The sequence below is a fragment of the Podarcis tiliguerta genome (assembly GCF_965153285.1).
Source record: "Podarcis tiliguerta genome assembly, chromosome: 8".
Taxonomy (NCBI): Eukaryota; Metazoa; Chordata; class Lepidosauria; order Squamata; family Lacertidae; genus Podarcis; species Podarcis tiliguerta.
In genome coordinates this window covers 53,690,907-53,704,540 of record NC_139541.1, presented here as the reverse complement: position 1 = coordinate 53,704,540, position 13,634 = coordinate 53,690,907, and the positions used below count along the sequence as shown (strand labels likewise).

General features: G+C 47.1%; 1 protein-coding gene across 3 annotated transcripts in view; it reads right to left on the bottom strand.

Annotated features, from left to right (window-relative positions):
* AIRIM (AFG2 interacting ribosome maturation factor) overlaps positions 1-13,463 on the bottom strand; it is a 98,965-nt gene extending 85,502 nt beyond the window's left edge. Inside the window, exons 1-5 of one of the 3 annotated variants that reach the window (XM_083452989.1) lie at positions 10,779-13,463; positions 8,419-8,700; positions 7,323-7,502; positions 6,657-6,775; positions 5,863-6,207 (exon numbers count right to left, since the gene is read on the bottom strand). In XM_083452989.1, coding sequence (XP_083309115.1) covers positions 6,167-6,207; positions 6,657-6,775; positions 7,323-7,502; positions 8,419-8,699 — 621 coding nt within the window. In that variant the 5' untranslated portion in view covers position 8,700; positions 10,779-13,463 and the 3' untranslated portion in view covers positions 5,863-6,166. Of the gene's footprint in view, positions 1-5,862; positions 6,208-6,656; positions 6,776-7,322; positions 7,503-8,418; positions 8,701-10,778 lie in introns of those variants that run through there. The other 2 variants (XM_083452991.1, XM_083452990.1) reach the window with 2 other exon arrangements.
* Positions 13,464-13,634: the final 171 nt, after the last annotated feature.

The following is a 13,634-nucleotide window of genomic DNA, read 5'->3' as shown; positions in this document are numbered from 1 at the left end:
CTTGGGTTGAATCGCCTTCCCCTTTGGTATCTCCAGTCTGGCAGTAACGGGCTCGCTGAGTGTTTGCCTAATGGTTAACATCCTTTCCTTATTAAGCAAAACATTTGAAGTGATTATAGTTTATTTACAACCAAAGTGGGCTTAAATGAGATCTAATTCCTCTCCCTTTTCCGCTGTTGGGCCTTCAGCCAGCCCACATGCAGCTGCCTTTGGGCAAGGAGCAAAACTGCGAAGGAACAGCCAGGATGTCTCCACCTTGTGGCAGGCTGTGAGAAAGCACCTCGTGGGCATGCGTAGCATCAGAAATCCTGCACAAACCAAGGCTTCGTTCTCCGTCTCCCCCAATGGCTTTCTGGTGGGACTCAGTCAAACAAGGAGCATGACCTATTTCAGTACTCTGGTGGGTTGGGTGCTCCTGCCAGGGAGGAAGGGGGAGAGATGGGTGGAACAAAAAGGAAGCTCAGCTCACCACACAGATGTCCCTGGTCAAAATGGCACCGTTCTCCTCCTGCACACCAAGAATGCAAAGGACCTTCCCAGTCCAGAACCAGCAACTGCACTTAAAGAGAATTAATAGCAGGTGCTGGAAAAGGCCTCCCTCTGCCCAAGTCCTTGAGGGTCTGCTGCTGCCACCGCCAGAGTAAAGAAAACTAACCTAGATGGCCTTATTCACAGTAAGGCAGCTTAATCTTCTCATTCATCCAAGAAGGTGGCTTAGAGTGGCTCTTTGGGGTTCCTTTATTCTGAGGCAGGCATCCCCAACCTGCGGCCCTCCAGATGTTTTGGCTTACAACTCCCATTATCCCTAGCTAACAAGACCAGTGGTCAGGGATGATGGGAATAGTAGTACAAAACATCTGGAGGGCCGAAGGTTAGGGATGCCTGTTCTGAGGGGTCCATTCAAAATCCCATCTTCCCAGCTGGCCCTTTCCAGCCACTCTGGAACAAACCACATTTTGGCATTTCCAGAAGGACAGAATAGTTGTGTCAGCCCATTGCCGCAAAAACCAACAAAGTGCCTTCTTATGGCATATAGAGGTTTACACCATAATTAATTAGTGAGTCTCTAAGGTGCCACAAGACGCTGTTGTTTTTATAAGATTCCATTTGTCTTTAATAAATTGACCTTCAACAAATGTCCCCTGATGGGATAATTCTATTAAGTTCTCTGATGTGAAGGGGTCGTATGAGCGGAACCTGATGGTTCTATTTCAGCGCCACAAGTTGTGTGTTTTGCTCTGTAACGAATTCCAACCGCTTCTCAACGTCCATCTCAGCCTAATGTGTGTGGCGGTTTTGGGTTACTGCCTCGGAAAGGCACACTGCCCTGCCTAATTGGTTTCAGGTCCGCAGCTGGGTGCAGTCTGAGACGGGCTTGGCTTTTGCTCTGCTGGGGTGAGTGGCACCTCTCAGGCAACCTCCGCTCCCCAAAAGGCCCTCCAGTAGAAATCACAAATGATTCCTTGGGTGACATCGCCCCAGAGCGATTGTGTGGGGTGGGGCGCGATCCAGAAATGTCAGCTGTGGGCTTGGCCCCAGAAATGTGACAAGGCTGCCATTTCCATGCACTGCTGGCAAATGTGATAAACCCTGCCAGATCCACCAAAGCAAAGGAGAATGCAAACTAAGCATGTTTGCTACTATGACACAGCCATGCTCACAACTGGCCTGAAGGATATATTTCTGCAGGATGCGTGAAGATGGACAGAAAGCATTTGGGGCAGATACATAGAAAGAGAAGCCCCCTTTCCCTTTCTCTAGCTCAGGGTTTCTCAAACTTGGGTCTCCAGCTGTTTTTGGACTACAGTTCCCATCATGGAAGATGAAGGGAACGCAGTGGATGTAGCCTACCTTGATTTCAGCAAGGCATTTGACAAGGTGCCCCATGATATTCTTGTAAAGAAGCTGGTAAAATGCAGTCTTGACCATGCTACCACTCAGTGGATTTGTAACTGGCTGACTGACCGAACCCAAAAGGTGCTCATCAATGGTTCCTCTTCATCCTGGAGAAGAGTGACTAGTGGGGTGCCACAGGGTTCTGCCTTGGGCCCGGTCTTATTCAACATCTTTATCAATGAGTTGGATGATGGACTCAAGGGCATCCTGATCAAATTTGCAGATGGCACCAAACTGGGAGGGGTGGCTAATACCCCAGAGGACAGGATCACACTTCAAAACGACCTTGACAGATTAGAGAACTGGGCAAAAACAAATAAGATGAATTTTAACAGGGAGAAATGTAAAGTATTGCACTTGGGCAAAAAAATGAGAGGCACAAATACAAGAGAGTGACACCTGGCTTGAGAGCAGTACATGTGAAAAGGATCTAGGAGTCTTGGTTGACCACAAACTTGACATGAGCCAACAGTGTGATGCGGCAGCTGAAAAAGCCAATGCAATTATGGGCTGCATCAATAGGAGTATAGCATCTAGATCAAGGGAAGTAATAGTGCCACTGTATTCTGCTCTGGTCAGACCTCACCTGGAGTACTGTGTCCAGTTCTGGGCACCACAGTTCAAGAAGGACACTGACAAACTGGAACGTGTCCAGAGGAGGGCAACCAAAATGGTCAAAGGCCTGGAAACGATGCCTTATGAGGAACGGCTAAGGGAGCTGGGCATGTTTAGCCTGGAGAAGAGAAGGTTAAGGGGTGATATGATAGCCATGTTCAAATATATAAAAGGATGTCACATAGAGGAGGGAGAAAGGTTGTTTTCTGCTGCTCCAGAGAAGCGGACACGGAGCAATGGATCCAAACTACAAGAAAGAAGATTCCACCTAAACATTAGGAAGAACTTCCTGACAGTAAGAGCTGTTCGACAGTGGAATTTGCTGCCAAGGAGTGTGGTGGAGTCTCCTTTGGAGGTCTTTAAGCAGAGGCTTGACAACCATATGTCAGGAGTGCTCTGATGGTGTTTCCTGCTTGGCAGGGGGTTGGACTCGATGGCCCTTGTGGTCTCTTCCAACTCTATGATTCTATGATTCTATGATCCGTGACCACTGGTCCTGCTAGCTAGGAATGATGGGAGTTGTAGTCCAAAAACAGCTGGAGACCCAAGTTTGGGAAACCCTGCTCTAGTCTGTAGACCCTCCAACTTCAACAGCCACTTCTTGCATTCTTCAGCTTCTTGTTGCCTTTGCTGCAATAGGCTGGTCTTCTGACTGATTTATTTGGAGGCCACATGGAAAAGAGAAAGCTACAGCCAAGTCCAGACTCAGCCAGTGGGAGAGCTGATGCTCTGAGCACAAGAGGCAGAAGTACACCTCGTCGCTTCAACAGCCACAACACCAAATGCAGGGAAGCTCCTCTACAACTCCTTGCAGCAGCTGTGCAGGATGCTCTTGGGCTGCCTTAATGTGTGTTGCCTCAAACCCATCCATCACCATTTCCAGCCAGAAACACTACATTAGTAGAGCCGTGCAATGTTAACAGTGACAGGTGTTTTGTGGGTAACAAGCACAAGCACCAGATGACCGTAGGAATGCACAGCTTTGACGCAGATTGCCCAGATGGGGGGGATCAAAGGCACCTGCTGGTCACGTGTCCTGCTGGAGCCCTGCACTGCTCACTCCTGGAGGCAGCAAGGGTGTGTTTGTGCGAGATGGTAAACCTTCTGCTGCCATCACCCACTCCAAGCTGCTTAGTGTATTTTAAGTATTATCACATGGGGTGATAAAAATGCATTTGGTAAAAAGAAAAGAGATGGAAAATGCAGTAAAGGAGGACCAGGAGCTAAAAGCACTGGGCTATTTAATTTTAAGAAGTTTTTAGGAGCCTTTTATGAAATGCAAAAAGAGAAACAAGCACAGAGGAGGTAGAATAAAACCAGGGTGAGTTTACAATGCTATTGTAATGACGTTCATCCCAGCTTTCAAGACAACTCACAATAAAGTGTTATAAATAATAAAATAAACCAATTATATTTAAAGGCAGGCGATTTTTCCCGTTGCACAGAGGTGGGATCTTCCTCTAGCAGGTGTGCAGCAGGGCTGTTTAAAATACCAGAGTATGGAATGAGGAACGACCACTGACCTAATATGCCAAGTAAGAGAGGCAAAGGGTTTTGCTTCGCCCCAGCCGCTCCCTCTGTAGGAAGGTCTGCAAGCGCCCTCAAGTGGACACCCAGCATGCAGGTAAGCAGTAAGAACTCAATCACATTTTGTTATACAGTCACAAACACTTTAAAAGCTGAATAGTTTCCTTACATAGATACCGTGATGCCACAGTATAGAAACGAGAATATTACCAACCTTCTTCACAGGGCTGTTGGGACAGGACACTTTGCAATTTAACAGTACCACTGAAGTAATACATACAAAACTGATTTACAGTTGCTGACTGCTCAAGCCTGCTTCTCAAAGGGAACGGCACTTCCACCAAAAGTGGGGGAAAGCTGTGGGAGGGGTAAGGCACAACCCTTCTCATCTTTGCTCCTAACAACTGCAAGGCAATTCCTAAAACTCCAAAGGGAGTTCATTCAGTCCAGCATCCTGTTCTCACAGTGACCAACCAGATGCCCACAGGAAGCGCCAAAGCAGGACCTGCATGCAATAGCACCCTTCCCACTTGTGATTCTAGCAACTGGTATTCAGAGCAATAGTGCGTCTGACAGTAGAGGTAAAACATAACCATCATGGCTAGGAGACATGGATTGTCTAATGCTCTTTTAAAGCTATCCAATTTGGTGGCCATTACTACATCTTATGGCAATGAATTCCATAGTTTAACTATATGCTGTGTGAAGTACTTTCTTTTTCCATCCTGAATCTTCCAACATTCAGCTTTGTTGGATGGTCCCAAGTTCCCCCAGACCCCTTACTTGCCCCTTTTCCAAACTAAAATGCCCCAAATATTGTAACTGTTCCTCATAGGGCAGCTATTACATCCCCTTGATCATTATGGTAGCCTTTTTCTGAACCTTTTCCATTTCTGCATTTCTGCATATGGTGCAGTTGCACCATAGATTTGTATAACAGCATTGCTATATTGACCTTCTTCCAATTCCTTCTATCTTAGTCATTCTTCCCCATCTGTTGAATTTGATAGCACTGTGGTCACTGTTCCAAATCAGTTCACCAACACTTACATTTTACACCCGTTTCTGAGCACCACTTAAATGATGCACATTACTTCTCCTCTGTTTGGTGCCATGACCAACTGTCATTAGAGTACAGTGGTGCCCCGCAAGACGAATGCCTCGCAAGACGGAAAACCCGCTAGACGAAAGGGTTTTCCGTTTTGGAGGTGCTTCGCAGGACGAATTTGCTATGGGCTTGCTTCGCAAGACAAAAATGCCTTGCGATTCCTGGGGTTTTTTTCCCCTCCCCCCCTTTTCCCCAAGCCCCTAAGCCGCTTAACGGCTGTTCGCTAAGCCGCTTAACAGCTGCTTGCTAAGCCGCTTAGCAGCTGATCTAAGCCGCTTATCAGATGATCTAAGCCGCTAATAGCCTTTTAGCAGCTAATCCACTAATCCCTTAAGCCTTTAATAGCCGCTAATAGCCTTTTAGCAGCTAATCCGCTAATCCCTTAAGCCTTTAATAGCCGCTAATAGCCGCTAAACCGCTAATAGCGCTAATCCGCTAATGGGCTTGCTTCGCAAGACGAAAAAAACCGCAAGACGAAGAGACTCGCGGAACGGATTCTTTTCGTCTTGCGAGGCACCACTGTATGTGGAAATGTTGCCTCTTTGTTGTGGCTAAATACAAATTCAGCCAGGCTACGTGCATCTATTCCTGGAAAAAGGGACACCTGGTTGATCTTCTGGAGAAACTAGCCCACAGACCCTGACCCAGGCTATGCTTCTTGCAGCTGCTCCACTCTGGACAGCTACAGGCACAACAAGAAAAGGGACATTTTGCACTCCAAGGGTGCGACATCAAGTTTAATTTACAAAGAGGCGCCTACCAGAAATGGTGGCATGTGGCTCAATAAGGAATGATAACCAGATACTTTTTCACATACTCTTCATTTCAAATCTGAGGGCCAGCACCAGCCCAGGTCCCCACACAGAACAGGATCCAGAATTGTGCATTTTCTGACTGCAGGGCTGGGGAGCTCCATCCGAACAAAAAGCAGCCCTGTTTAAGGTCTGGGCCTCTTCACATGGTGGTGAGCTGTCCCAGGAAAGCTGGCCTCTCTTGGGAAGATGAGCAAGTTCCATGTCCTCACACAGCTTCCAGAAAGAAGGAGACTTTCAGCAACACTTCTGAGAGACAGATCAGAAGAGGGCTCTTTGTGAGGAACAGGTCATGGGTAAAACTTCAAAGCAGGGATACTGCAGGTGCAAAGGACTGTCGTTTTCTATAGGGCAATATTGGTTGTTTGTGCACCTGTTCACAGATGATGGGCCTGTTGGTGTCTATTAACCAGTGACTAAGACTTTCCCGTCAAAATCTTACCTCTGCCATGAACCCTTGCCCTGCATCAACACTAGCGCACTGCCTTATGTTGCAGGAATGGTGTAAGGATCACAACAAGGCAGTGTACGTGAAGGTGCACTGAACACTCTCCCAGTATTAACATTTATGATACCCAAAAATAAAACCTCCATATTCATGGTACTATACCTCTATTCAGCTACTAGAAGCTGAGGGTTTGTATTTGCTATTGACCCCACCTCATCTCCAAAGACTTGTTCCACATTGGTGTCATTACCTTCTGCTGTGTTTCGGAGGCCCTGCTGTAGCACCTGCTCCCAGGCCTTTGGAAGAGCTTGCATCTCCATCAGATTCGTGTAGCTGACCTGAAGGAGGAGAAACTTGAGCCCCAAATATCTTTTCAGGTGTTAAGGACAGATAAGCAGCCAGCTCAAAGTGGAATGACAGAGACTCATTTCAAGCTACACAAATCAGAGGGACAAATGAGAGCAGTCCAGCACAGGATTATTTGGTAAATTTACATCTTGCCAGATGCTCTCAACAGGAGCTTTTCAGGGGCAATGAGAAGAGCTGAACTCCATGGAAGGAAAGGAGAGTGTTTCTGGGAGCAGAGGGCTCGAAACCTGCCTCCTCCACACTTGCACAGCTTGAAAAGTTGTGGGAGAATGGCCTTGGGGCTGGGGCCCTGCAACTCTCACAAGTGACAACTGAATCAACAGTGAGGCATCTTATCCAGAGCTGGAGGCAACAAGGATTCTGGAGTGCTAATGTTGTTTTCTTTTACTGGCTTGTGTTTCAGTGTTTATTGCTAAACTGAACTGTGAGCTATCTTGGGGGTCTTTTTCAAGACAGACATAAAGGCTGCATAGATAAGTATTTTAATAAAGGTCTGTTTCTGGAGAACAGGAGGACCTTGCAGATGCATAACTCTTTCAAAGGATACACACGGTGGTAAAATTCTTCAACATCCAGAAGCCACTCCAGCATGTCCGCTAATGAGGGGCACGATGCAGAGCGCTGGAAGGTCGCCTCCAGGCTTAGGCCATCTCCTGGCTGCTCACAGAGTCGGAAAACGCTGTCCACACGGACCCCAACAGTATCCCTCACTTTTTGGAGCTCCATTCTACACAAAACAAAGACCACTCATGTCACACTCTGGGGTGGTTTCCATAGAGATCAATCACCCAGAGAAACTACTGGTTCATTTTAAGTGTGCTAATACTGGCTTTCATCATACATTGTTACATTCTCTTATGTTTGCACTTCCGCCATATTGTCTGAAGGGCCTTGCATAAGTTTAAGACGGGGTGAGAATCTGGCTTGCACATCTCTGTTGCCCAAGCTCAAGTTGGAGGTGAAAAATTTCTGGCTGATTCTCTAAAACAGGCATAGGCAAACTTTGCCCTTCAGATGTTTTGGGACTACAACTCCCATCATCCCTAGCTAACAGGACCAGTGCTCAGGGATGATTGGAATTGTAGTCTCAAAACATCTGGAAGGCCGAGTTTGCCTATGCCTGCTTTAAAAGCTGTGTAGACAACTTAAGCAAAAGACAAACGTTGCTAATTTGAACAAAGGTCTTACCTAAATTCAACCTGTTGCAATGGGAATGGAGAGCTGAGCTTGGGCAGCTCACTAGGAACTGCCACAAAGCTCACAAGGGAAGCCAGACTGAGCTACCCCATGTGGGCTGCTGTTATGAAAATAAGTAAAAACATGAAACTACTTTTTTTAACTGGGAAAGTGCTACATAAATAACTGACTGGAGCCAGACAAAGTCAGCTGAACTTACTTGATTTCAATGGGAATTAAGTTCAATTAACTTAAGATCTGGCTCCAACCCAAATAAATTTAGATGTACTTTTAAGATGCCATAGTTGTAAGTTATAGAGTAATGATATAGAATTGTTCATGCCTGCAAAAAATGGTCAGCTGCCAAATAATTTTGACGGGAACTTTTTTCACACTGTGAATGACCCAGAGAGCTGCAATTCCCCCTCCCCTCTGCCCTACCCACAATGCAAAGCAGATGCCCTTACAGGTGGTCCTGCTGCAGCACCTCCAGCAAAGCCTCCATGGCACATTGCTGCTTGTGTCTCAGCCTCTCTGGCAGATCTGGGAAGTCTCGCAAGGGGGTGTTGGCAAAGGAGACCTTCTGGGAGGCCTGCATCTGCTCAGCCAGGTTGGCCAAGGAACTGAGAAGAGGTGTGCAGGCAGCTAGCACTCTCTTCCAAGCCTCGTGTTGCTCCTGGAGAGCACGGAAACACTCCTGCAGGGCACCGTGAACGGTGTGCAGGGAACTGGAGTCCCCAGAAGCCATCCTGGAAATAAAACACAGAAGTCAGGTCAAGAAGCAGCCCAGGTAACAAGACTCCAGCAACACCAGGCTTGGCTCAACCTGCCCTTCTCCTCACTTGGCTTGTCACACATCTGCATCAAAAACAAAGCAGAAATTTCCTTTTGCATAGTATCAAACATGTTTGCAGGACTCAAAACAAGTTAGTTAAGTCATAGCAGTAGGCTGAATCAAAACTGAATCAAAACCATACACACACACACGCTGTGTATCATTTTTTTAAAAGAATACCTGGTTTAAAATGAAATCCTAGTTTAATACAACACCAGGAGGGTGCCAACTATGTCCCTCATCCCTCAGAGTTTAGGTAAAGCTTTGAGGAGAACAAACCCATCTTCCCTGCTTTTTTCTAGAAGGGCTGAAGGTTGATAGCTGGGATTTCCTCATGCTATCATTAACCAAGTTAATAAATGGATTCTGATTTTTCATTTTTTAAAATTTCCTTCTCAAGTCCTATAGCCGACTGGATTTCCTAGGTGAACTTCTCAGCCACAGTCTATCATGCCAGCCATTTACAGTGCATTTTAATACTGTTTTCTGAAGCAATGCTAGCACAGCCTAACTGCTACAAGCAGATAATGCTCCATCACCAAGTTATCCTTATGGGTACCTTTCAGGGCCAGCTCTGGATTTCATGGCCTCCATGGAATGTCTCACATTGCCACCTGCCCATCCCAACCTACTCTTGATTTAGTGTTTACTCTTAGCAGGGAGAGGGATGGTGAGGATATAGGAAGGATGATGGTAACCCTGTTGTCATGGCCAGAATGTATGAACTTTGGGCAGCAGACCCACTCTGCAGGGGTTGCAGAGCAATTCTATGGTCTGCCCCAGAGATTAATGGAACCTAGTAGGTTCCTGAATGCTCGGCAGGCTGGGACGGTGTGGGTTTCCAGTGGATGGAGTTGGTGATACAGTCAAAGCCTGGGTCTCACTGTGGGGCGGTGCAGTGTGATGGGATATTGACACAATTGCTCCCAGGAGTCCTCTCTGATGTCGCAGAGTCTGCTCTGCACCTTGTTTACTGAGCTGCAGCAGCTGGTAGATGACCAGAGTGCAGGTGGCAGGAAACATGTACTAAAGCTGACCAAGTGCTTGGTAGTTTACATAATTCTGCCTACCTAGTAGTGCTGAAGGCAGCAAAGAATGACAACTTTGCCACCTCCACTGAAGAGCCATCCAGCAGTCACTTTAGGTGTCAGGACACTGATCATACCAGAAGTTTTGGGTGGGCCTCTGGAGCATTCAGTGTTTGCATGACACTCTAAGAATAAAGTTGATCAGCTTGGTAGCCTTGGATGCTGCAAGTGTGCCCAATGCAGCACACTCCCAAATTTAAGCGATTGATTTCCCTTTATGCTATCCAGCAGAAACAGCAGGACCTTTTCCAAAGTGGCTGCCAAGGCTTGAAACACTCTGCCCCAGAAGGTCCACACGCAGAAGGTCCTCCTTCTTCCACAGGCTGGCAAAACCCCCTCTGATCCCCATCAGGCATTTGGGGGAGCAGCAGAGATGTCAGGCACCGCCCAGCAAGTGTCCAGAGAACTGCATCCTTAATGTTGCTCTGGTTTTATTTATTTTGAATCCCTGGTGCAAGTTCATGAAGCGCTGCTTTTCTATTTTAACCTGTTTGCTCTCCTTTCTCCACCAAGTCGGCAGCAAACTGCCACGTGTTTTCTCCTGCACACTAAACTGCCTTGAGGGTTTAGTTTTCTCTGCGATCAAGTGGTGTATTAAACTTTATGATTTTTTAAAAAATATATATTTCATATAATTTATAATTTTCAAGACTTCTGGACATGTTATTCCTCACCAGCACCTGCCTAGAAAATCCTTACGAGGCTGATAGGATTTAAATACCGAAAATATTCGGCATTTTGTAGGTGAAGCTGACACGGCTCCCTCCGCCCCAAGATGGCACAGGAAGCGCTTTGCCTTCCTTGGTCGGAGGTGGTGGTGGTGGTGAACAGGGACAATACAGCTTTCCTGACCTACTTGCTTCTCTCCGGCACAAAAGCCTATTGCTGCCAGGCAAGGACCTACCTCAGCCCTTCCTCGCCGACGCTACGCGAGTGTCGCTCGGGCCTTGGACTCCGCTTGGTGGGGAGTGGGGTGTGCTGGGAAATGTAGTCCCTTCTCTCTTTCAATCTGCGCTTGCGCGCTTTGCCACCTCCCGCCGAGTTTCCATTGGTCCAACTCACTCTCCCGAGCCTCTGATTGGCTGCTTGCTCCGAAGCTGATGGAAAGGGGCTGGGCCGAACGGGCTTTTCGCGCGCCTCTTTCTTTCTCGGTTGCCATGGCGACACGGCAGCGGCGATGCGACTGTTGCCGGGCGACGCAGACCACACTTCCTTGGAGCATGTACAGAGCGCTCCTTTCCTCCCTCTTTCAAGGCCAGATTTGTGTAAATTGCTCGAAGTGAATAAATGGATCCAGCAGCAGCATCCCAGGCTATGATTCCTGCTCCTGCAATGGGACCCTCAAAGCAGGCGGCCCAGACTTGGGGATCCGCCCACAGCGCCTCCACCCGTTGCCAGGATTCAGAGTCTACCTATTGGGCCGCATTCAACCCACTACAAAGCCCAGGTCCTGGGCCAGGTTTTTCTGGGCCACTCCTAACACAGAGATGCTGCAGAGAAACAGAGCTGGGCATCACTAGGGAACTCCTGCCCCTTGTTGTGAACATTCTCCATGTTTCTAGGAACTTGTGTACTGATGCAGCAACAGAGCATTAGCGGCATCTTTATACTGGACCATCCACATGCCATTCTACGGTATTCTGTGTTTTGCAATGCGGCCCCAAATGTTAACACATTATTACCCTCAGAACTGGGACTCTTGCACTATCACCCAACAAAAGTGGGGCATTCATAATATAAAAAGTAATAGGATTTCAGCAAGAAATTACAGCACCTGCACTGACTGGGAACAAGGCAGTACGTTCACCATAAAAGGTCTGAAGGTGCAGTTTTGAAAGTGGGATTCTGTATAGCTGTCAGATACCATCATGAGCATGCCTTTGCTCTCAGCCTCCTAATATCACAGCTCTGCATTCTTGTCAGTAAAGCCAATGTCACCCTCCTCCCTCCCTTCATTCCACAGGGTGGGGAAGGATGAAATCTCATAGATTCAGAGTTCACATCTTTCTACCGAGATGAATTGTCCCAGGCACATCTAGAATTAGCCTGATCCCCCTACCTTGCAGTCTTGACAACAGTTAGTCTTTGGGAGTCCAAAGAGCAGAGTCTGTTGTTCTAGATGTTGGTTCGTGGTGCAAATATAGCTGTGAACCAACTGGCCCACCTAGTTCAGTCTTGTCTACACTATGTGGCAGCAGTTTTGACCAGCTCTGTCAGGAAACATTAAGGATTGAGTCTAGAACCTTCTGCATGAAGAGAAGCCAAAAGCCTTCCTTTGGCTCCAGAGTTCACCTCCCTCTCCATTTCCATAATACTTGCATGTTGATAGCAGGAACAGCAAGAACCTGGAAGCCTAATTCCTGCTGCAAAATAAACAAGCATGTGGGTGAGTAAACTGAGGATGTGTGACTGTATTTAGACAACAGGAATATGATAATGTTATTAATGGAGGAAAATGCATCCAGCTAAACCCAATCTAGACTGCTTCCTTGCCATTCCAATGTATAAGCAATGCATGCACTTTGCCATATGTCTTTTTGTGGCTCCGGAATTCATGATGGGAACTGAAACACTTAATCTTCCAAACGTAATGAGAAAGATAAGGAACTGTGGCTGACACTGAGCACCAAACAGCCACCTTCGGTAAGATAATGACTTCAATTGTTGCCTCTCTGCAGAGCACCGTGATGGATGTGTACATTGGCTGCAGAGCTATTTCGGATATGGCACAAAGTGAGCATTTATCATTGCAAGCAACTGTTGGGGCGGAGCAAGCAGCCTCCTGGAGCTTGTGCCATTAAGCACACTCCTAAGCAGCTGTTTCTTGTGAAGTGCTCAGAGCTTCTTCCCTCTGACCTGTTGAGGGGCCTTTGGAAAAGCTAACAAACACAGCTCATGAGAGAATTTAGTTCTGATCTTGTGCCAGGAGACTGTTTTCCAATGTGATTCGGGCTTCATTGCAAAGAACAGGCTGCTGTCAGTCTAATTAAAGCTAGTCCAGAGCTGGCACTTTTTAGCCAAAATATAAGACACCCAAGCTGGTTTAACATTCAGACCATTTAGTATTCAAGGAAGCAAAGGATATGATAGCAGAAACTTTCCATGAATTATTTTTATCGAGAAAAATACCACAAAGTAGCAATTAACAGTAAGCCAGGGAAGGCTTCCCAGGGAGAGAGAAAGAGGACTTGAGAGTGAATCCATGGCACAGTTGCCCAGGATGACTTCACTGTAGCATAAAGGCTGTGGTATACATTACCAGCTTAAAACTCAGCAGGCTTGTTCTTTTTCTCAATTTGAATCTAAGCTGACTGCATCAAAACACAGTATTTTCTAAGATACAGGGTAGCTATGGATTGTGGCTAAAGTGTGTACCCCACTTCCCAAACCAACAGTGGGAATGCACTGGATGCAGAGTAAGCAGGAGTGGGTACACAGCCTTAGAAAGGTAAGGAGAGAGGTTCAGGGAGAATTACTCCTTCTCTCATACATCCTTCCACTCTCTGTCAGGCGCACCAGAGGAGGTGGTGGTTCAAGAGAGCGCAAGGATGGACACACCTGGGAGTTCAAGAATTCTAGGGAGGGAAAAGATGGGAGAAGCTGGGGGCAGGAGTTGAAGCCCGGGGGGGGGGGGACTGGCGGAGAGGCAGAATTGTTTTGAGGGCATGGGCAGACTCAGGGGGATTCTAGCATGCGAGGGCATATTAGACTTGGAGGGTGGGGGAGGCTTATTGCACAAAGGGAGGTGTCCTGGGAAAGC